Genomic DNA, 23,660 nt, shown 5'->3' with positions numbered 1-23,660 from the left:
TGCACAGCTGGACGCCACTGGGGGGGGGGCGGGAGGCGATCCTCCCGACTCCCCCGGGGCTGGATGCGGCTCGCCCTCGGCCCGGATCTTCAGACCCCTGCCCCGCAGGGCCCCGCAGTTGGACCCGCCCCCGCCGCTCCACCCTGGACGCTCAGGGAGCGCTGCCACCCTCGTCCCGTCCCGCCCGAAGCTTGTCCGCTCGGGGTCGCCCGTTCCCTGCGCCCCCCCACCCACCCCTCCTCGCGCGGGCCCGTCGGCCTCTGGCCTGAGTCACTTCCCCCGCCATGCCCCGCCCGGCCCGCCTCCTTCCCTGGCTCCCGCCGCGTGCCACCGCCTTGCCCCGCGCCCTCACCCCGCTCCCGCTCCATGCGCGGGAGCATCCTTGCCCGTCCCCACCCAGGGCCGAGGGGGGCACCCGTGCTTTTTTTTTTTTTTTTCTTTGCTTTGCTAGTATTTTTTTTTTTTGCACACGCGGGGGAAAGTCCCGGGTCACGCGGAGGCGTGTGGGGAGCCTGTGACGCTCAGGCTTGTCCCCACACTTCCGCCTCCAGTCACGACTTTGGGACCGTGGCGGAGGCGCCCGAAACGCCGGCCGACCCCCGCCTGGCCACTCCGGCAGGCAGGCAGGCAGGGAAGCGCGCACGTACGCAGGCACGCACGCAGGCACGCACGCACGCAGGCGGGCACCAACCCGCCCGGGGGCCGCTGGCACCCCAGCCGCCGGGTCACGTGGGCCCGGCGCGGGAAGCCGCGCGAGAGCAGCCCGCCGGGTGCGTGAGCGGGCGCCGCCGCCGCCGCGTGCCGTGCGCCGCGCGGGAGCCCGCCCCCCGCCCGCACGGAGAAGCCCGCCCGCTCGCTCGCCCGCCCGCCCGCCAGCCCGCCCGTCGGCCGCGGCGGAGTCTGGGTAAGCAACGCGGCCCTGCCCCTGTGGGCTGCTCCGGGCTCAGTCCCCTCCCGCCGCGAGCCGCCCCGGGGCGGCGGCTGCAGCTGCACCCGGCGCGGGACAGATGCAAGTAGCCGGGGAGAGGGTGTGTTTTTTCTTTCTTTCTTTTTTTTTTTTCTGGTCCGTTGGAGATGTCAGTCGGGGGCCCTGGAAGGAAATTAGCAACGGCGAGCGAGTGCTGGGGCGCGCGGCGCCCGGAGCCGTCCGCCCTTGGCCGTGGGCCGCCGAGGCCTAACGCAGGCGGGAGGGCGCGCGCGCGTGCGTGCGCGCGGGCCCTGCACAGCCCTGGAGCCCATCCCGCTGCGGGCCGGGCTCCCGATCGGGCGCAGAAGTGTCCGTCGGTCCGTGGCTGCTGCTAGCTCCAGGCGACCGCGCCAGGCCTGCGGCTCTAGCTAGTGGGCGGGTATCCATCCAGATCAGGCTGCGCTACCACCACTGTCCCCTCCCCCATCCAGTTTGTGAGTACCTAGTTCCCAAGGCAGGTAGACCCCCCAACCCTAATAATTCACCCCCCCCCACGTGTATCATAGCCAAATGGTTTTTCTTTCTGAAGTCCGCCCCCATCTCATCACCGTCTGTCTCCCTAGCACTCATTTGGAGATAGCAAGCCGTTATCAGTTGCTTAGGAAACGCACGGCGCGGTACCTGGAACCTGATAGCAGCTGGAGTTGTGTTTTATAAATTAACTCCCGTACCCCTCTCAGGGGTTAAAACTTGCCGCTCTTCCTCTAGAGCCTCGAGCAAGTCCTTTAAAAGCTGCAGAGCTGTTGATTGACAGGATTAAAGTACATCTTGGAATCTGGGTTTTTCAGAACTGAGACGGACCTTGGGTAAAATCGAGTTCATCTCTCATTCATTTCACAGAAGACACCGGACCTAAAGAGCCTAGTGTTGCTTGATGAAGATCCCGCACCTTTCATGGTTAGGTTTAGAGCTGCAGACACTTTTTGCCACTGAACTTGTACAGTGTCAGTTCAGCCTGCTCCGGACAATGTATCCACCAGAAGGGATGACACTTGCCTTGCAGGACTTCTCAGGTTGAGTGGGAAGTTAGGCCTGGCCCTTGGGATGGCTCTAGAGAGTAGTAGGCACGGTACTGTTTCTGGGTGATTGTGCACAGTGTATCTTGGAGCCAAACGCTCGTTTCCTTTCCCACACCCCCAGCACCACGTCAACCTTATACTCACAGGGCTAGGCATTTGACGCTTTTGTTTGTTTGTTTGTTTTTTGAGACAAGAGTCGTACTCTGAGTTTAGTCCAGGCTATCGTAGCATTAGGGATCGATCTTACATCAGGTTCCTGGGTTCAGGGACTACAGGCTTATGCCACCTTGTCTGGCCACTGTTTCTTCTTTCGGGTTAGGCATCAGCCTTAACGACCTGGGTATGTTTTAGTTAAGAGTAAACAGCCACTGACAGACAGTGGGATAGACATGAAATAGTTCAGATGGCTGGGATGCAGATAGGAAGCTGTGAAACATGGGGGAGGGGGTCAGCAAGAAGAGCTCCCCCCCCCCCACTACACTCCCCCACACACTAGACATTTGTGCCCACTGCTGTATCTTTTTTTTGTTTTGTTTTGTTTTGTTTTTCGAGACAGGGTTTCTCTGTGTAGCTTTGCGCCTCTCCTGGATCTCGCTCTGTAGACCAGGCTGGCCTTGAACTCACAAAGATCCGCCTGCCTCTGCCTCCTGAGTGCTGGGACTAAAGGTGTGCTCCACCACCTCCCGGCTGCTGTGTCTTTTTTAGCTATAAAGAGTTCCCAGTTGGGTTTTTGTCGATGTGTGTTTAGTTTTACGTGCTGCCCTTTTGCTAGCTGTTTTCACAGGTGAAATCCCTTAAAAAGGTAGCCTGTTCTCCGTGCCACAAACACGTTCTAAGCCTGCAGAAATGAAGCAGAGAGAGATACCTGGCTGTGGTGACAGTCACTTGCAGAGGAATGTAAGCCTAGATCACTTATCTCCCAGGTCTAGTCAGTGCTCGTGTGCATTATGTCTTGCTCCCACTTCAAGCCGGGAAGGGGATGAGAGAATCGCCTGTGGCTGATTTATTGGCGCCTGTGGTTGCCCAGAGAGGCCAAGCAGGACTTTCAGCTGCCCTCTATGCCTTACAGAGTGGAGCTGTGTACTTCCACCCTATCTCCTGAGGGGAATGCAAAGGAGCCAGGCTGTCTAGCTGGGGAGGAGGGGCCCAAGTGGCTTGGCAGTCAGATACCCTGACCGTGGCTGTGCTGCTGGGAAGTGTTGTGTAATGCCCCCCACCCCCACCCGCAGTGATTGAGTCTGTGCCAGCTTTAGGTAGTATTTGACCAATTTGTCCATTTTTTGTAGTAACAGCTAGACAAGAGTTGGAAGGGCTGTATTAGTGTAGATTTCTCTTAGAAAAGCAGTACAGGTGTTCTTATCTTGATGAATGGTGAAGAAGTTCTACACCACTTCCTGTGCCCCCTTTCTGCTTATTTATTCCACAGAGCATGCGAACCTGAGTCCTTTGAGAGAAGGCCGAAAAGAAAATACTGCTGCAGTGGATAGGTGCCTGTACCGGCTGTGGACTTAGGGCCTTTGATCTCTAGGCCGTCAGTTAGTTAGGTCCCTCGGTCTGTTTTTCCTTTAGGCTGTCGAGATGGTTTGTCAGGTAGGAGCTCTTACTGTGCTTGGAGAAGACCCAGATTTGGTCCCCAGCACTGTCTAGGATATCCAGGGAATCTGATTCCTTCTGGTTCCTGTGCACGTACGGTGCACCTGAATCCATGCAAGTACACGCATGAAATATGTTTTGCCAGGACTGGTGCACATAAAAAGTGATGCACACTTTTTCAATCCCAGCACTTGGGAGAGAGAGGCAGGTGGATCTCTGAGTGTGAGGCCGGCCTGGTCTACAGAGTGAGTACCAGGACAGTCAGAGGTACATAATAGGCCCTGTTTTACTACCCCCACCCACCACCCCAAAAAACGTAGAGGAAAAGGTGTTTAAAGCTAGTATGAGTTTTGATTACTAGTTGATTTTATTTATTCTTGGTTATGCTCTGGGGAGCAAACCTGGCATCTTGTGAATGCTAGTCAAGGCCTCTACTACTGAGCTGTGTTATATCCCCAGCCCTTTGCCAGGCTTCTGGTTTCATTTTTTTAAGCCTTTTTCTTCTCCCTTAAAAAAATATTTAAACTGGGCTGTGAGTGATGCATGCTTTTAATTCCAGCACTCAAGAGGCAGAAGCAGGTGGAACTCTTGAGTTCAAGGCCAGCCTGGTCTACAGAGTGAGTTCCAGGACAGCCAGGCAGAGAAACCCTGTCTGGGGGTGGGGGGGAGAAAGAAAGAAAGAAAAAAAGCACACTTCTTTAAGAGAAATGTTTCTATATTGTTAAGTTTTTGAGATTTTTCTAGTTCATTGCTTTCCTAGTTACAGATGAAAATCAATGTTTTATTCTGAAACACCAGGCTTTTTAGGCAGAGGGTCTTATTCGCCCCTGCAGGGCCTTGTGGGTAGTGTGCTCACAGAGCTGTAGTTCACTGACAGGAAGTGCTGGTGTGAGTACTCCCAGGAGCTGTAGTTGCCCTTGTGCGCTGTATTCTAGGTCTGTTGACTTTTGTCATCTCTGACATCCCCTGCTCTCTGAGGACGTTCTTTTGTTCTGATAGGATGGGGTCTTTATAACAAATCAAGAAGAATCAAGTCCTTTTCTTCCTGTATTAAGATTTTTATTCCCAAGGTCTATTGACTTGGTGCTTCATCAGGCGCATACACACCATGGTAAGAGGTGGGAAAGGCTGCCGTCTGCCAGGAGCCCCAAACTGTCCTGTTGGTGGGTTCTAGAGGGTAACTGCCCTTCCTGTGTCCGCCACGATGCCTCCTTCTCTAACATTCTCTGTAAATTGTTGTAAGTAGATATGTAGGGTCCGTGGCAGATTTTTATCTGGGACTGCATTTTCAGATTCAGCAGGTCTGGTTCATTTGTAGACACTATGGAAATAAATTTAAAGGAGTATGAGAAGACATGCTTCCTTTTCCTAGGAATACTTTTCAACAAAAAATTTGGAAATGGTGTGGCCTTTCCTGTCTCCCACCTCCCTACTGTTTAGTTTAGATCATTTCTGTCTCTTTTCCTTGGGTGTATATGTCTGGGTGTGTGCAATTGAGGGCAGAGGTTGATGTTGGGTGTCTTCCTCCGTTTCTTCAGAACCCTTAGTTTTTTGAGGCAATGTCTCACTGAACTTTGAAGCTCACTGACAGTTATCTAAGCTGGCTGGCTAGTGAACCCCAGGGTTCTGCCTGTCTGCCCCTAGAGCACTAGTCCGGCTGTACATCACTGCAGCACACATGATAGAGAAAGATTATTTCTATTTTAATTACTTGTGTGGGAGGGGGCTGTGCATGTGAGCCCAGTACCCTTGAGTAGAGGAAGCTGTGAGATCCCCTGGAGCTGATATTACAGGCAGTTGTGAGCCTCCTGGTGTGGGTGCTGGGAATCAACCTGGGTCCTCTGGAAGACTAGTATAGTCTCTTAACTGCTGAGCCATCTCCCCAGGACTCACCAAACACATTTTTAAGTTTTTAAAAAGGCTTTTTAAAATTGTATGTGTATGGATGTTTCGTCTATGTGGATGTGGATCACAAGTGTGTTTGGTGCCTGCCGAGACCAGAGAACTGTTAGATCCTCTGGAACTGGAGTCACATGGTTGAGAGACACAGGGTGGGTGCTGGGAACTAAATGCACGTCCTCTATGAGAGGAACAAATGCTCTTTTTTTTTTTTTTTTTTTTGGTTTTTCGAGACAAGGTTTCTCTGTGTAGCTTTGCGCCTTTCCTGGAACTCGCTTTGGAGACCAGGCTAGCCTCGAACTCACAGAGATCTGCCTGCCTCTGCCTCCCGAGTGCTGGGATTAAAGGCGTGCGCCACCACCGCCCGGCCAGAACAAATGCTCTTAACCACTAAGCCATCTTTCCAGCCCCGGCACCACACACACATGCAGGCACGAATGCACACACGCGTGCATGAATGTTAGGGTACACTGCAGTGCAGGTCGGCTGAAGAAAGAAAGCACTCCCAGATGCAATTTTAAGGACTCTGTGGCAGCAGAAAGAGCCAACTTTCTGATGGACTGAACCCAGAACAGCCATACAAAGACATATTTACTGATTTTTACACAAAGTATTTATTCATACCAAGGTCCCGAATTTAATATACATGTCTTACTAAACTAAGAGAGAGCATCACAGGCCCCCATGACTCTGGTCCTTTATTATATATCTTTTGCAGTGCACAGTAATACAAGAGCCTCAGGTATGTCTGAGGCTTCTTGTGACCACAGTCATGGGATGGCTACCACGCCCCTTCAGCATAACAGTTTTACCAATCATGGAAAACAATTTCTGTTTTCCACAAGGATTCTTCAAGGTCAAAGTACTTCTAAAAAAAACAGCTGTTCATTCTAATATCCACCCCGATTCAGTGACTGCTAAATTCCTAACACACACATACACACACTCACTCACTCTATTTTTAAGTAAGGGTCCTGGGGATCTGAACCCAGGTCCTCATATTTGAGTGGCAGACACTTGACTGACTGAGCTATTTCCTCAAGTCCCCTGCTTGTTTTCTTTTTGAGATAGGTTTTCCTAAACTCAGGCCTCAGACTTCCATGAGCTAGAGTTACAGTGTGCACAGCATGTCTAGCTTCCTTAAACTACCCAAGGTTTTAGTTTGAGGTCACATTTAGAATAATTGTTGGTACTTATTTATCTAATATAATCAATATAACTCTTTGAAAACCTATGTGCAATAGTTTTAATGTTCTTATTTTACTTATGTGTATGTGCGTTCCTATGTGTGTGTACTACATGTGTGCACATGCTCCTGGAAACCAGAAGAGGGCATCAGGTTTCCAGGAGTTGTGATTGGTTATAAGTGGCCTATTATGGGTCCTGGGAACCAAACCCAAGTCCTCAGCAGGAGCAGCAATACTCCTAACTGCTGAACCATCTCTTCAGCCCCTTGAAATCATTTCTTTATAAATAAGTGTAAGAGTGTCCCATTTCTGTAGTTTGAACTAATGCAGAGTTACTGTAATCTAGAAAGTAAATCGGGTTTTGTAGTCTGTAAAATATCAAGTGCGGTGTTAGAGTGTAAGATGCTCTTTTGGGTTTCCTTAGCTTCTTGTTCTTCTAAAGCAGAGGTTCTTAACTAAGGTGTCTGTTAGAATCTCCTGGGAAGTTTCTTAAAAAAGGAGAAAAAAAAAAAAAAAGGCCTGCAGGGACTCTGTGGGGGTGGGGATGTGTGTGTGTGTGTGTGCTATGGCTCAGCAGGTAAAAGCATTGGCCAGACAAGCCAGATGGCCTGAATTTGGTCCTTAGAACCCCCATAGAAGGAGAAAAATGATTCTATTCTGACATCTGCATGCATGCTGTAGCATGTATGTGTGGGTTTGTACTCACACAGATCATGCATACAATAAAGGTTTTTAAATTTATGTGTATGGGTGTTTAGCCTACATGTAAATCTGCACCATGTGTGTATAGTGCCGATGGAGGCCAGAAGAAATCATTGGATCCATCCCATTGGACTGGAGTTACAGACAATTGTTAGCTGCCATATATAAGTGCTGGAAATCAAACCTAGCTGAGCCATCTCTCAAATAATAGCAGTATTTATTTATTTGTTTGTTTGTTTGTTTGTTTTGGTTTTTTTGAGACAGTTTCCCTGGGTAGTTTTGGTGCCTGTCCTGGATCTCACTGTGTAGACCAGGCTGGCCTCGAACTCACTGAGATCCGCCTGGCTGTGCCTCCCGAGTGCTGGGATTAAAGGTGTGCACCACCACCGCCCGGCTTTCAATTATTTATTTTTAAAACTATGTGAGTGGTCTGAGGACAGCTCTCTGGAGTAAGTTCTCCTACCACCTTGTGGGATATGGAGATTGGACACAGGTCATCGGGTCTGTGCACAAAAGCCTCCATCTTGAATAAAATGAAATACAAGTCCTAGAGCCCAGCCCCAGCAATTCTTCAGGTTATTTTGTGGTGGGACTTCAGCATCTGTACAGTTCTGCATAGCCTGTACTGTGTAGTCAGTGATAGGATGCACTGTCCGAGGGGAAAATGTTTTCTGCACACTCTTTCATTCTTGCTAAGAATAATGGTATATGCTTATGATCCCACTGTTCCGGAGCTTGAGACAAGAGAATATAGAGTTCAAGGTTAACCTGGGCTACATAGTAAATTCCAGGTCAGTCTAGGCTATACTGAGATCTTGTCTCACAAATAAAGCCAGATGAATTCATTCATTTCTTAAATAATCAAATGTTATACACTCACAATCTAAAAATGATTACCATTTTACAATTACCAAGTTACAATCAGTGTAGAAAGCCTTTTATCATGTAGTGCTAGAGATTTTTTTTTTAACCTTTGTATTTCTAGCCATGAGTAAGTAGCTCAAAAAAGCTTGTTGTTCTCTGCCAACTCCCCTATCTTTTTAGTTATCATTGATTAAAGTCTGTTAGAGATTCTTACAGCCTGAGAGAATGAAGAGCTGAGTAGTCGAGGTCATTCTGCCCCTGCTGATCTGAGAGTGCAATCCAGCCAGAGATCCTTCTAAACAGATAGTGACTAGCGTGCTAACCGAGTTATAAACAGACTAGTGTGCACTTGCTTTTCTTAGTTTGAACTAACCCAGAACTAAGTTACTACACTCTAGAAAGTAGAGAATGCTTTTATGGTCTCATAACTATCAGTGCTAATAAGCCTATTGTTGAATATTACTTTGGGGATGAGGGGTTAATGCTTGGATGGGGAGGATTGGGGTGAATATGATTAAAATATTTTGTATGCATGTATGAAATACTCAAAGAATAAAATATTAAAGTACTAATTTGTTAATAAAGGTTTTTTAAATGAGCCACTCTTTGCTTCTCAAAATAAATACATAATGAGGGGTAAATCATTTTTCTACAACCAATTTTACATCTTTTTTTTTTCCTACAAAAATCTTTTTTGTTAATTTTTTTTAAAGATCGGCTCGAGCCAGCCAGCCTTGAACTCTCTGTGTAGCCCTGTTTAACACTGAACCTCCTGCTTCAGCTTCTCAATCCTGGACTACAAATGTGGACTGTAGTGTGTGTAGCCCTGGCTGTCCTGGAACTCAGTTAGTAGACCAGGGTCGCCTTGAACTCAGAGATACTACTTCTGCCCCCAGAGTTCTGGGATTAAAGGCGTGCACCACCACCTGGCTTAGATTTTTTATTGTTTTATTATTTTAGGTATGTGGTTGTGTTGCCTGCATATATGTCTTGGCGTGTGTGTGTGTGTGTGTGTGTGTGTGTGTGTGTATGTGTGTGTGTGTTGTCTGAGGATTGATTCAGAAGGGTTACCAGTGGATGTTTGTTTTTATGGCTTTGGTGGTACAGTGGCTGTCTAAAACTGGGGTAACCATTGCTTGAAGAAAAAAGGGGGGCAGTAGAACAGAACATAGAGATGGAAAGTGAGGGGGATAGCCAAGAGACAGTATGTTGGAGTGATATGTATATACTCAGTCTTGTCACCACAGAACTGGACATGTTCATAGCAGTCTCCAAACAGTGTTCCTAAGGCCAAAAACATGGCTTTCAGTTGCTGCTCACAGTCGAGGGGGTAGACCCTGGGAGTGTTAAGTTCAGCCAATTTAATTACTAAAATAAAAACATGACTCTTTGGAGGAGTATTACTGAATATAGAGTCTCTTACATTAATAACAGTTTATTTTACATGTATGAGTGCTTTGCATATATATATGTGTGTGTACTATGCATGCCTGATCCCCATGGAGTCCAGAAGAGGGTGTTTAATCCCCCCTGGAACTGGAGTTAAAAAAGGCTGCCGTGTGGGTGCTGGGAAGTGAACCCGAGGTTTTTACAAGAGCAGTAGCCACTGCTCCCTCTCTCCAGCCCCTCATCATGGTTTTTAGGATATAAATGACTAGACGTGAAGTGGAGGGAAAAAAGACCATCACCCTGATCAATAAAGATTAGACCCCACGAGCCAGGCGGTGGTGGCACCCTCCTTTAATCCCAGCACTGGGGGGCAGAGGCAGGCGGATCTCTGAGAGTCTGAGGCCAGCCTGGTCTACAGAACGAGATCCAGGACAGGCACCAAAACTACACAGAGAAACCCTGTCTCGAAAAACCAAAAACAAACAAAGATTAGACCCCACAGTAACAAAAGTTAGCAGATCAAAGATGCAAAAGGTTGTAAGCAAATAGGAAGACTCGCAGCCCAAAAAGACTTCAAAAAGAAAAAGAAAAAACCAAGCCAACACCAAGGCCTAGGGAGGGCATGGTTGCCAAGTTGGGGGTTCAGCACCTTCCTGAGATTCTGGCAAAGGTACTCAAAGGCAGAGAGGTAAAATGCTTGGAGAAGAGCAGGACAAAGTTAAACAAATGTTTAGACCTGAAAGAAGATCTGGGGTCTCATGGAGTAGGTTTAACCAATTAGAAAAGACAGGTCAGTGATGTTGAAGGTGAGTTAATGGACGCTAACGTAGAAATGACCGTGTATGGAAGTTCCTCATGCAGTCTAATCCTCTATTAGTATTTCTGGTCTCTCTTCCCTTCCCATATGGCCCAACTTCATTGTGAGCTAAATGCTCAGACCCTCCAACCTCAGTCATCTCTGCTGTTGGAAAGAGCTCCCTCCAGCTAACTCCAGGCTCCTCTGGGCCCTGCCTGCCTTCCACCCAGAGCTCAGATCTGCAGCTTGCTCAGAGTCCTCCTGACTGCCTCCCTCTTGTCTCTACTCTTGAATCAGAAAGTTTGCCTTGGCCACTGCCTGCGCTTGTGGGCGGTCACATGCTCTCCCGGTCGGCCACCACTGTTCCCTCCTCTCCCCAGGTTCTTGCTTCTCTTCCTCACCTCCTTTGCCTTCCCTCAGTCCCGGTGTTTTCCTCTTTGGTTTGTTTTGGAGGCAGGATTTCTCTGTGCAGCCCTGGCTGTCCTGAAACTCACTCTGTAGACCAGGCTAGCCCTGAACTCAGAGGTCCTCCTGCCTCTGCCTCCCAAGTGCTGGGATTTAAAGTTTCTGCTGTCACCGCTGGGTCTCTATTTTGTTTTATTGTCTGTTTTCCAAGGATTCATACTTTTTTTTGTTTGTACTAGAGTGAACGTAGAAACTCATGCATGCTAGGTACGTCCTCTACCGCTACCTAGACCCCTTTTTAAAAATGATTTTGTATTTTGCCACAGGGAAGGTCTAAGTTTCCCAAATTGGCCTTAAGTTTATGTTCTATCCCAGGCAAGCCTTGAACACCCTGTGACCTCCATGTCCTGGTATCCAGGGCAGCTTTGATTACAGCAGGCCTCTGCCACCCGGCTCGACTCATGCTGAGCTTTTTAAGGCTTTTTTTTTTTTTTCCTCAGTTTGGTCTCACTGTATAGCTCCATGCGCATTTAGAAACTTCAGTCTTGTCAAAGAGGCCTCCCCTCTTGACGCTGCTCCTTCGAGAGTTGTCTCCACCCCTCAACCAAACAGGTCTGCTTCCTTTTCCTGGAGTAGACGCTTTGAACTCGCCGGCTAAGAAACCTCTACTAAGCCAGTTCCTGCGGCTGGCTCTGGTGCTGTGCCTTTTTATCAACACCAAGAACACGGCAGTTACTCTGAAAGTGTTTTCTGAGGAAGCAAATGACATCTTCTAGTAACTCGGCCTAGAGTTCTGAGACTCACCTTTACCTCACAGCCTGTGGTTGACTGCATCCGGTCTGCCGCCAAGCTGTGTCAGCTCTGTGTCTGCTGCTCTGTCTCTTGGGTTCTCTCTATTCTCACTGCCATTCCGTGGTTCCTAGTTGGCTCCTTGACCGACAGACCTGGTGATGATCCGTCTGCTCCAGAGGGTCTCAACCTTCCTAACACTGTGAGCTTTTAATACAGTGCCTCATGGTGTAGTGAGCCCCAGCCATAGAGTTATTTTCACTCTACTTCATAACTAGTTTTCCTGCTGTTATGAATCATAATGCAAGTATCTGTGTTTGCCAGTGGTCTTAGGCGAACCCTAGGAAAGGGGTGTTGACCCCCAAAAAGGGGGTCACGACCCACACGTTGAGAATTGCTGGTCTAGTACTTACTGCACACTTACTATGGGTTCCACTATTAAATTTATTCAGCCTCTTGTTCCCCCTACACACCCTCATTGAGGGTCTCACCATATAGCTCAGGCTGGCGTTAAACTCCAGACCCTTCTGCCCCAGTCTCCTGAGTGCCTACGGGTGTCTTCACATGACAACTCTCAGGAAGATGCTGCCATTATCCATATTCTGTAAGTGAAACCGAGGCCCAGGAAGTTGAGTGTCCTGTCAGGATCACAGACGTAGTGGCAGAGCTGAAACTCTTGAAGTGATTGGATTTCAGAGGCCAGGCTTTCAGTACTCGGCTCTTCCTGCCGCAGAATGAGTACCTGACAGTGGTGTCCTCCAGGAGTGTCCGCCGTAGCTCCTTTCCACACAGCTGGAGCAGCTTCAAGGGCAGCTGGGGTATGCTTGTGCTTAGTATCCTCAGGGAGCTGAGCCAGCCTGTTATTTCCCCCACCTAGACTGAGTTGAATTCTGATATCAGAGTATCACACCCCTCCCAGTAATGTTACTGTTTTATCTGTCTGCCTGTTGAAGTAAGACCAGTTTGAACATCTTAACTTTCACCGTGTTCTCTGGACTTATCTCCAGCTGCCCTGGTGGCACTTTTAACACTCTTGTAATATGATTATTATTCTGTGTTTTAGCTCCTTGCTTAGCCTGTATTCTTGACTTGACATTTATGACTGTCATTTTTTTCTGTCTGTAGCCTAATATAAAACATGCTTTTGAGTGTGTGTGTGTGTGTGTGTGTGTGTGTGTGTGTGTGTGTGTGTTTCAGTGAGTATCTACTGAAGAAATGAAAATTATAACTCACTTAGCCCATTAACCACGAGATCTTTGCATTGCAGCTTTTTTTGTGCTATTTCTCATTTCTGTATGGCTCAATAGCTAGTCATTGCCAATGCACCGTATATACACACATATATGTGTGTATGTGTGTGTGTGTGTGTGTGTGTGTGTGTAAAACTGGTGCAAATGCCTATGATCGAAGAATTTGGTAGCAGTTTCTGTGAAGCTTTTTTTCCCCCTTACATCTGAGTTAAAGTATTACACTTGGAGTCATTTTATTGATTCTAAAGAGTTTTTGTATGCTGAAACTTCAAATATAGGGCTTTTTAAAAAGCTTGTAAATTGGTGGTGTTTTAGAACCAAATTTGGTGATTGTAAGTAGTAACTTTTGATCAAATAACCTTTTAGAATAATACCCACAATTTGCAGTTTTGTTTTTATTTAGAGGATAGGCTCAAGGTTCTGTAGCTTCTGTTTAATTATTTCAGTGATGCTGAAAGTTTTGTTTTGTGTTAGTGACATGAGGAATGACCAGCAAGATGGCTTAGCATACAAAGGCACTTGCTATACAAGTCTGATGGCTTGAGTTTGAGCCCTGGAACCCACACAATAGAGAGCCAATTCTACTATGTTGTGCTCTGACCTTCACCTGAATACCCCTGGTGTGCATGCCCCCATACAAAATAATAATAATAATAATAATAATGCATTTGTAACTGAGATGACTTAGCAGTAAGGATGCTTCTTGACAACCTGAGTTTGAACCCCTGGATCTACATGCTGGAATTAAAGAACCATGACATTTCTGCAAGCTCTCAGTCATCTCCACATGTGTGCTGTGGCATGCTTTTACCCAAACACACATAACCACATATTAAAATTTTCCTGTAGTTTATTTAGTGTTTGCATATGTGTGTACATGAGTGGTACATGGCACCAGGGCTGTTGGCATAGCATGGGTGGGGTGGGGGTGAAATACAGTCTGCCTGAAACTAACTCGGCTGTGTCCTTGCTGCTCACGGTCACACAGTCTGTCTTGGCCAGAACCGGCTTGCACATTCTCATGCATTTTTCCCTTGAGGCTCATTTGCTGTATCTCCATTTTCTTACCATGGAGAATCTGCATCCAGGTATATCTGAGTCTAGCTGAGATGAGATCAGGTTATAGGTTCTTTGTCATGAGCTCCCAGGCCCCATATAAACTGGGGTATGGCTAAGTTCCACACATTTTATGACAGCCAGCAGGCCAGTATCTCCTGAATGTCAGAGGATCTCCAAAGAAAACAGAGTTCTAGTCCAGGTAGGATGGATGCCCATTAGGCTAGAGAGATAGGTTAGGCTTGCAGCCAGGTAGGATGCCCTGTTATTCCCACTTACAAGTAATATTTGAGTAATAGTGTCTATTACAACCCAATTTTCACTTACCTCCTCTAACTCTGAGCCACACATCAGTATCTCATTTCCATCTCTCCAATGAGGAAACATCATTAGAAATATGATCATGCTGGGCATTGGTGGCACATGCCTTTAATCCCAGCACTCCGGAGGCAGAGTCAGGCAGATCTGTAAGTTTTGAGGCCAGCTTGGTCTACAAAAGAGTTCCAGGACAGCCAGAGCTACACAGAGAAACCCTATCTCCAGAAACCGAAAAGGAAAGAGAGAGGGAGAAAGAAGGAAGGATCACAAGATGGGGTGGAATTCAGTAGTGGATTGTTCACCTGGTGTAGATGAGGTCCTAGGCTCATCTCCAGAACCATGAGGAAAGTAGGGTGGGGCTTGCCTAGCATGTGCAAGGCCCTAGGTCTGATCAAGTACATATACACAGAAAAGAAACGTGATTACATAGAAAGGGATGAGCATTTCTTTTACTCATGTATCACTCATACAAAGCTACCTTCTTACTTGGGTTAAAAAAAAAAATGACCTGTCTTACTCTTCAGTAGAGTTTCTGTCAGCTTCATAATGGAAGTCTTTAATGTTAGATAGGGGTGAAGTTAACAGTGGTGAGTATCTTCATTTCAAATTAGGCCTTAGGGGCCTGCCTGGAGAGATGGCTCAGCGGTGAAGAGTCTTTCTAGAGGTCCTGAGTTCAGTTCCCAGCAGCCACACGGTGACTCACAACCATCTGTAATGAGATCTGTTGCCCTCTTCTGGTATGCAGGCAAAACACTGTATACAGTGTGTGTGTGTGTGTGTACACATATTTATCTATGGACAGACACATCTGTACACCCAAAGCATACATACTTGTGTTGATTTTCTCAGAGCCACAATGGATACTGCCAGCCACAGCCTTGTTCTTCTGCAGCAGCTGAACATGCAGCGAGAGTTTGGATTTCTGTGCGACTGCACGGTTGCTATTGGAGATGTTTACTTCAAAGCCCACCGAGCAGTGCTTGCTGCTTTTTCCAACTATTTCAAGATGATATTTATTCACCAAACAAGGTAAGAATGTGCTCTTGTAGATGGAAGAATTTCTAATATCGTGGTATATATATGTCTTACTATAAAATCATTTAAGGGATTGTTATGGGGTTATCCTAATACAAAATTTTAATTAATTTTTTGTATATGAGTAATTAACCTCAGTACATAGTATTTATGGTAGAACATATCAATGGCAACAAGTATAACTAAAATTGATTAAGACAGCCCAGCCAGGTGTGGTGGTGCACATCTTTAATCATACTGCTTGGGAGGGAAAGGCAAATGGATCTCAGAGTTTGAGGCCTCCTTGTCTACAGAGTGAGTTCCAGGCCAGCCAAGGCTACCTAGTGAGACCCTGTCTTGAAGAAACATCACCACCAAAAAAGGTTTAACCGGTACCCAATTCAATCATGTAAATTCCACTGGTGTCCGGGTCTTGGGAGCCTGAGCTACTGACTGGTCCATGCAGGAGTAAACAGCTGATGAGCTGGGCTCCGATGGAGCTGTCTGAAGCGCCAGGTTATTGATGGCTAGTGTAGCAATGTTGCGGTACCACATTGTACCATCACATGTTCCACACCACCAGTCAGAGGTCACTGCTTTTCTCGTGTTTGGTTTGTTTTGTTGCCTTTAATTCTTTTGCATTTTTAAAATTTAGGTAACATGGGAATTCAAATTCTTAGCTCTGGGAAAAGACTAATTTTAGTCTGGCTTTAGTCCATCCTAGAACACCCCGTATTTATTTATTTGTTTGTTTGTTTATAAGTTTTGAGATGGGGTCTCACTAAGGTCCTCCTGCCTCAGCCTCCTGAGGTAGCTGGGCCTATAGGCCGAGCCCCCAGACTTGGTTCCGTGTATAATTGTTGTGTTGTTGTTTTGTTTGTTTTTAAAGGACCTTACATGAAATTGAGGTGTCAAACCTTAATTACATAATTTTTATTTAATTGTTCAGTCATTTAAATATTTCCTAAGTACATATGCTAAGAGATTGAGCTAGACCATAGTAATTTCAATGTCTTCAGGAAATCGATAGTCTGATAGAGAATTAAATATAAAGCAAATAATTTGACCTCTCTGTGTTAGTCACTTTTCATTGCTGTGACAAAATGTGACAAGGATTGTTTGGGCTGCAGTCTCTGCAGCCTCAGGCTTTAGTCCACTGTGGCTGACTCTGCTTTGCTTTTAAGACGAGGAAGGCAGAGATACCATGGAGGAAGGGCATGACAGAAAAGCTGCCCATCCATACTAGGCAGGAAGACAGCAGGAGCCGTGCAGACAGGTCAGGGACGAGGCGAATAGTCCTCGTCCACCCGCCAGTAATGCCGTCACAGTGACTCGTGAGTGGACTGATCCACTGATGAAGCCCGAGTCCTCATGACTCAGTCACTTCCTCAGAGCCCATCCGCTGGCTGCCAAGTCTGTGACAAGGGCCTTTCAGAGGACGGTTCAGATTCACACCCTAGCACTCGGCTTTCTTAGCTGTTAAATGCCAGAACAGTATACTCTCCTTGGGGTACTGAGAGATTAAATGGATTAGTAACATTAAGGTGCCTAGAACAGCCAGGTGTGGTGGCAGAGGCCTTTAATCCCAGCACTCAGGAGGCAGAGGCAGGCAGATCTCCAAGTTGGAGGCCAGCCTGGTCTACAGAGGGAGTTCCAGGACAGCCAGGGCTACACAGAGAAACCCTGTCTTGGAAAACAAAAATGTTAGGAACAGAGCTTTGCTGTTATTAATGTGGTGGTAACGTCAGAGTGTATTCAAAGTAGAAGAGTTCTCACAGACCTGTTTGGAGAAGTTTGAAACAGAGTTTACAAGTCTGAAAAATCAGGAGTCCTTCAGGTGTTGCAGAGGAATGTGAGGAGGTGTACTGCAGTCAGAGGGGCAATGGCATGGATCAGGGTTTACTAGCCAATGCTTGTAGTCCCAACACTCGAGGAACAGAGTCAGGAGGATTACTGTGGGCTATATTGCAAGGGTCAGGCCTGGGCTACATAGTAAGACCCTGTCTCAAAAAAACTCCAAATGAAGGGCTGGGCGGTGGTGGCGCACGCCTTTAATCCCAGCACTCGGGAGGCAGAGCCAGGCGGATCTCTGTGAGTTCGAGGCCAGCCTGGGCTACCAAGTGAGCTCCAGGAAAGGCGCAAAGCTACACAGAGAAACCCTGTCTCGAAAAACCAAAAAAAAAAAAAAAACTCCAAATGAAACAAAAGTGCTATAAAAACATTATAGGTATGAAGTGGACTTGGTCCCCCAGACAACAGAGTAGATGAGGTGGCTAGAAAGTAGCACAGTACAAAGATGGGGTTGGAATGCCAGCCAGCCAGGCAGTGGGAAGTCTTTTCTGCTAGAGAAGTTTTGTCTCTGACGTGACACTGTAGATTACATTCACCGCATTACAAATGCTATGTCCCCTCAGCTTCTGGATTGTGACTTGTGAGTTTAGAAGCTGTGAGCTTCTAAAGCCCCTGTTGTGAGCTAGGTGCTATCCAAACATAGGCATTGTGAAAGTGAGGCCTGCCCTGGGTTGTGTTTGTATTGAGCAGCTAAACTCCTCCAGGTAACGGAATTCTGAATGCATACCCCCAAAAATGCTTGTCACAGAACATGCCAGTGAGCAGACAGCGCCGAGCAAAGAGAGTAAAACCTGAGGAAGGCAGCAAGGATCCCAAAGTCTAGGACTAGAGGGACTAGAGTGCAGTATGCTGAATCCCAGGCATTCTGACTCGGAGAACAGACTTCTGCTCAGGGAAACTGAGTCCATTGATGCTGTCCACTGTTTCTTCAGGGGCATTATTGTCCTTTGGCTGTTTCTACTCCAGTTTTACAGAGATTTACTCTGTTATTCTATCTAGTAACCAAATTGTGTTTGAAATTACTATAATGCTTTTCAAAATTTATACCTGTATTCATTTGTGATTTAAAGATTTAGAAGCCGAATAAACTTAGCACCATTTACATTTTAGATGTTAATAATTTCACTAGATTCCTTTAAAAACGTGAATATTTTTGTTTGGTTTGGTTTGCTTTTGGTCGTTTGATTGCCGTTTTGTTTGTTTATGTGTGTGATTGCTTTGCCTGCATGCTGTGAGTTGCTATATGGGTGCTGGAAACTGAAGCCAGAACAGTAAATGCTCTTAACCACTGAGCCATCTCTCCAGCCCCCTGGCTTTGGTTTCTGAGATAGGGTCTCATTATAATTAACAGTTTCAAACCATCCAACTTAATGGCAGTAATTACATTCAGAATGTTATACCTGCAACTATCTTTGTTTCCAAAACCCTCTCACACCCTCAACAGAGACATTGTACCTATTAAGCAGTAGCTTTCCATTCTCCCTCCGCCACCTATAACTACCCCTTGTCTAACTGTAGGTTTTCCCCACCCCGCATGTCTCTGCCCTGCCCCTTGTATATGGGGGCTTGGCCTGCATGTATGTCTGTGTTCCACTTGCATGCCTGATGCCCACTAAGCCAGAAGAGGGCATTGGGTCCCCAGGAACTGGAGTTACAGACAATTGTGAGCCACATGTGGGTCCTGGGGATAAAACTAGGTCTTCTGGAAGAACAGCAAGTGTTGGGTTTGTTTGTTTGTTTGTTTGTTTTTGTTGTTGTTTTTTACCACTGAGCCATTTCTCCAGCCCAGTTCTGTCTCTTTAAATGTGTTTGTCTTCAGTATTTCTTGTTTGTTTGTTTGTTTTGTTGAAACAGGGCTTCTTTTTGTATCCCTGGCTCTAGGTGAGTGCTGGGATTGAAGGCATGTGCCACTGTACCCAGCTTTGTTTTAACTATTTCATGGACATGGCACCATACAATTTTTGGACTTTTTTGTCTGGCTTTTTTACTTAGCATGTTTTCTAGAGTCCAGCCTTGTTATAACACACACCAGAACTTCATTGTTTTTTATGGTAGAGTAACATAGCAGTGTATTTACAGCCCCATTTTGTTTATTCATTCTTTTTTGAGACCGCTTTAGCTGTTCTGGAACTCCCGACTTAGATCAGGCCAGCCTCAAACTCAAGCCTGTCTTTGCCTTTCAAGTGTTGGGATAAAGGTTGTACCACCACACCTGGCTCTATTCCTCTTTTAATGGATATTTAGTTGTTTCCAGCTTTTAGCTACTGTACATAGTTCTGCAGTGAACACCAGCACTTAGGTATCCTTTTGAGTTTCTGTGTTTAGTTCCTTGAGTTATATGTTCAATATAAAAGCAAGCACCTATTCTAGTCACTGGTTTTTCTATCCTCTGTCACTTAGAATAATAGATGGCATTTCTTAATGTTGAACTAATCTGAATATCTGTCTGTGTGTCCTGGTGCTAGGCAGTAGATTGGATGCACAAAGGTTTGTGAGTGGCCCATAAAAGTAGTTAAAATCAGAGACTGATTTTTTGCTATTGTATTTCATCAAGGCAGATTGCCAGATTTAAACATCTGAGGAAGAATTTGTTTTAACCTAAGATTGCTAGAAACCAAAAGGCCATCTAGGTTGTGTTTCATTTTGTGTGGGTTTTTTTTTTAACAGTGAATGCATAAAAATACAACCAACTGACATCCAGCCCGATATATTCAGCTACTTGTTACATATTATGTACACAGGAAAAGGGCCAAAACAGATTGTGGATCATAGTCGTTTGGAGGAAGGGATCCGATTTCTCCATGCTGACTACCTTTCCCACATTGCAACTGAAATGAATCAAGTGTTCTCTCCAGAGACTGTGCAGACCTCAAATCTGTACGGTATTCAGATTTCCACAACCCAGAAGCCAGCTGTCAAACAAGGGCTGGAGATCAAAGAGACTCCTCCCAGCGGCAGTGGAAACAGAGCTGCTGTCCAGAGTGACCACCCCCAGCTGCAGCTCTCTCTGGCGATTGGCCTAGATGACGGAAGTGCAGAGCAGCAGAGGGCCCATCCTGCTGCCCAGGCCTTGGAGGAGCACCAGAAGCCCCCAGTGTCCATCAAACAGGAGAGATGTGATCCGGAGTCCGGGATCTCCCAGGGCCACTCCTCGTCCTCCTCAGAAGTGACTGGCCCCTCTTTTACAGAAAACAGTATCAGAGTCCACTTGTGCCATTACTGTGGGGAACGTTTCGAATCTCGCAGTAGCCTGAGACAGCACCTCCACACGCATGTATCTGGGTCTCTCCCATTTGGTGTCCCTGCTTCCATTCTGGAAAGTAATGACCTTGGTGAAGTGCATCCACTTGGTGACAGCAGTGAGGCTCTTGAATGCCGGAGGCTTAGCTCCTTCGTCGTCAAGGAGAATGAGCAGCAGCAGCAGCAGCCGCCGCCGCCGCCTGAGCACTCGAGCCGGGGTACTGCCGAGCCTTTACAGATCAGTCAAGTGTCTTTGATCTCCAAAGACACCGAGCCAGTAGAATTAAACTGTAATTTTTCTTTTTCAAGAAAAAGAAAAATCAGTTGTACCATCTGTGGTCATAAATTTCTTCGAAAAAGCCAGTTACTGGAACACATGTATACACATAAAGGTAAATCTTACAGATACAACAGATGCCAAAGGTTTGGAAATTCATTGGCCCAGAGGTTTCAGCAGTATTGTGACAGCTGGCCCGATGTCCCCCTGAAAAGTTCTCGGCTGTCACAAGAACATTTAGACTTGCCTTGTGCCTTAGAGTCAGAGCTCACACAAGGGAGTGTGGACACCATCCTTGTGGAGTAGCGGCTTCTCCTTTAGAATTTTATACCGCTTTTCATTCATAAATTATTTACCTTCTCATGGTCTGTTGACTTAAAATAATCTGTCCCTGGTTTTGAGGTTGTACATACCAGTTCTTATAAGATATGGATATTAAACATAACTTTCAAATTATCCCATAAGCTTTTTTATAAATTATAATTTGAAAACCAGAAGTTGATGTAGAAACTTTAGAGTGACTGATTATTTATAAAATCTCTTGTTTTTCCAGGTTGCAGAATCAGTAAAATGAACTTGACTATGAAGCAGATGAGATCTGTGTTAAAGAGTATTTTAGAGACTGGGAATGAAGCTCCTCTACAGAGGGCTTGCTAGCATGGGTGAGGCCCTAGGTTCAGTCTCCAGAGCGCACACGCACACACGCACACGCACACTTCTAAGCTGTTAACTCTTGTCTCTCGTTTCATAGGAATTATGTCCTTAAGAAAATGATTTTTAGCTGGGCGGTGATAGCGAACGCCTTTAATCCCAGCACTCGGCAAGCAGAGGCAGGTGAACTCTCTGAGTTCAAGGCCAGCCTGGTCTACAGAGCGAGTTCCAGGAAAGGCTCTAAAGCTACACAAAGAAACCCTGTCTCGAAAAAAACCAAAAAGAAAAAGAAAATGATTTCTAAGTATTTTCTGCCATATAGGAAATCAGTAGCTATTTTAATGTATAACTATATATTATAATGTATAAAAGTTTGTTTTAAGACATGGCTATACCAAATCACAAGTAGTTTTAACTGTCTGCTTCCTAGCATCCCAACCTCTTACATGGCCTTTTATTTACTTAACATCAAGTATACCTCATTTTTAATAAAAATATGTCAGCTAAAATAAAGGGCTGGAGAAGTCAGTGGTAAAGAAGTCGTGAACAGAGAAACTGGTCAGTACACATAACTAAGCACAGAGGCAGGTCCGTGCACTAACCCTGGGCCGGGTAACCACATCCACAGTGTGTCCTTAGACACCAGGAGGACAGTTTCAGACTTTGTAACGAGAGGTTTACCTAAGTTTAAAGAGGAAGATAGCAGGTACAAATCCTCTACCTTAATGTAGCAGAATCTTCTAGGCTGTCTGGGCTGACGGGAGTTTTCTGACAGTCACTCTTACAGGTAATTTTGCAGTGGCGTGGCCTTCACTTTTTTGTTAGTAGAACCAGTGAAGTAGATCCATTCAGATTCCAGACCTATTTAGAGCCACACCGGCAGCCCTCCTTCTGTGAATATACTTACCATCCCTCCTACAGCGGTGCCATTTAGAAACCTAAAACCCCAGGAAAATTGAAGTTGATGGACTAAGTGATGGATTTTCTGTACCTAGAAAATAGCCCATCGCGTTTCATTGTTTCTCACGTGTTTAAACCTGAAGCTCGTACTCAAGGACAAGAAGGCAAGAAAGACTGCGGAACAGCCCCCCCCCCTCCTTCCCCCATCCTATTGGAGTCTACGCTTCAACAGGCATTTGAGGGGCGTTTGAGATGGTCCTGACCCCCCCCCTCACCCCCCAGCTTGGAAACAAGAGTCTGGCAGTGTCCCCACTTCCCCAGGTCGGCCCTAAGCTCTGTATCAGCTTCCTGAGTGGCCAGGACTGTGGGCGTCCTACAGATACTTGAATATATCTAATAAATGTTGTTGTCGTCACGCTTAGACGTTAGCCACATGCGGTGTCTGAGCTCCCCCTCCCGCCATAGGACACCCCCGAAGTCAGTTCTTAGAGGTCCCACCACCTCTGTCTGGGAGGAGCCCAGAGCAATCCAGCTAATTCTGAAACAAGTTTTTCCCTGGGTAAACAGTGAGTTCAGGTGAATAACAAAGGAGTAGTTTCAGGGCCCTCTAGTCCCAGAACTCGTGTGAGTTCTCGGCCAGTTAGAGCTACATAGTGGGGCCCTGTCTCAAACGGACAAAACCACACCAAAGCAGCAGCTCCGTTGATCTTAGTTTTGTGAGACATCCTTGCTCTACGGCCCATGCTGTCCTTGAACTCACCACCCTCCTCTCCTGCCTCCTTAGTGCCGGGATTCTGGGCTGTACCACAGCTAGGCTTCCGAGTGGTGACTTTTGAGGGCCAGGTGAAGAGCCCCAGTGGGCATTGCCTTAAGGAAGTTGAATTTGTCACTTTGAGAATTAGCGTCCAGGGTCAAGACCTATGTGTCGAGAGCAAAATTGAGCTAATGGTAGGGCCTATTATATTGGGGGTTGGTTAAACTATGCTGTTATGGGGGGGTACAATTATATGTAATATTAAACTATTAATTTATCAAAGCAATATTCAGCCATACTACCTTCAATGATTTAACCTTATAGAAACTTGAATACTGATTTCATGTATTTTTAAGCTATTTAGGATATATTCCCTACTTTTAATTTTTTTTTTTTTTTTTTTTTTTTTAGATAGAGTCACATTTAGCCCAGGCTGGCCCCAAACACTATATAGCTGAAGATGGCCTTAAACCCACTATCTGCCTGCTCTACCTCCGGGCACTGGCACTACAGGTGTGCTCCCCATGCCCAGCTCTCCCTAGCCTTCACAGATATAGAAGAACCTAACAGTTCTCATTTAAAACTTTTCAACTTCTCTATTAATCTTCCCTGCATACCAAGTCATTAGTCTTACACATAAGAAGCCCTTCTAGAGCTAAAGGGTGGAACAGAGATTTACTTCGAGGGTAGGTGAGTGGGTATAGCAGCTCACGACAATCTGGAGAGGTGCCAGAAGAGC

The 23,660-nt window shown here is 46.3% G+C and overlaps 1 protein-coding gene across 5 annotated transcripts; it reads left to right on the top strand.

The window, feature by feature from the left end:
- The first annotated feature begins 772 nt into the window (after positions 1-772).
- Zbtb25 (zinc finger and BTB domain containing 25) lies at positions 773-21,072 on the top strand. 5 transcript variants are annotated; one of them, XM_015992005.3, is made up of 3 exons: positions 773-904; positions 15,084-15,263; positions 19,767-21,072. In XM_015992005.3, exons 2-3 carry the CDS (start codon positions 15,091-15,093, stop codon positions 20,920-20,922), a joined length of 1,329 nt encoding a protein of 442 aa, XP_015847491.1. In that variant the 5' UTR covers positions 773-904; positions 15,084-15,090; the 3' UTR covers positions 20,923-21,072. The 5 variants fall into 5 exon arrangements, with proteins under 5 accessions (XP_015847491.1, XP_042116729.1, XP_042116734.1 ...); XM_042260795.2 differs by having other exon boundaries at positions 897-1,028; XM_042260800.2 differs by lacking the exon at positions 773-904 and adding an exon at positions 1,088-1,401.
- Positions 21,073-23,660: the final 2,588 nt, after the last annotated feature.

The sequence above is a fragment of the Peromyscus maniculatus genome, chromosome 14, assembly GCF_049852395.1.
Source record: "Peromyscus maniculatus bairdii isolate BWxNUB_F1_BW_parent chromosome 14, HU_Pman_BW_mat_3.1, whole genome shotgun sequence".
NCBI classification, from domain to species: Eukaryota; Metazoa; Chordata; class Mammalia; order Rodentia; family Cricetidae; genus Peromyscus; species Peromyscus maniculatus.
This window is presented reverse-complemented; position numbering and strand designations above follow the sequence as displayed.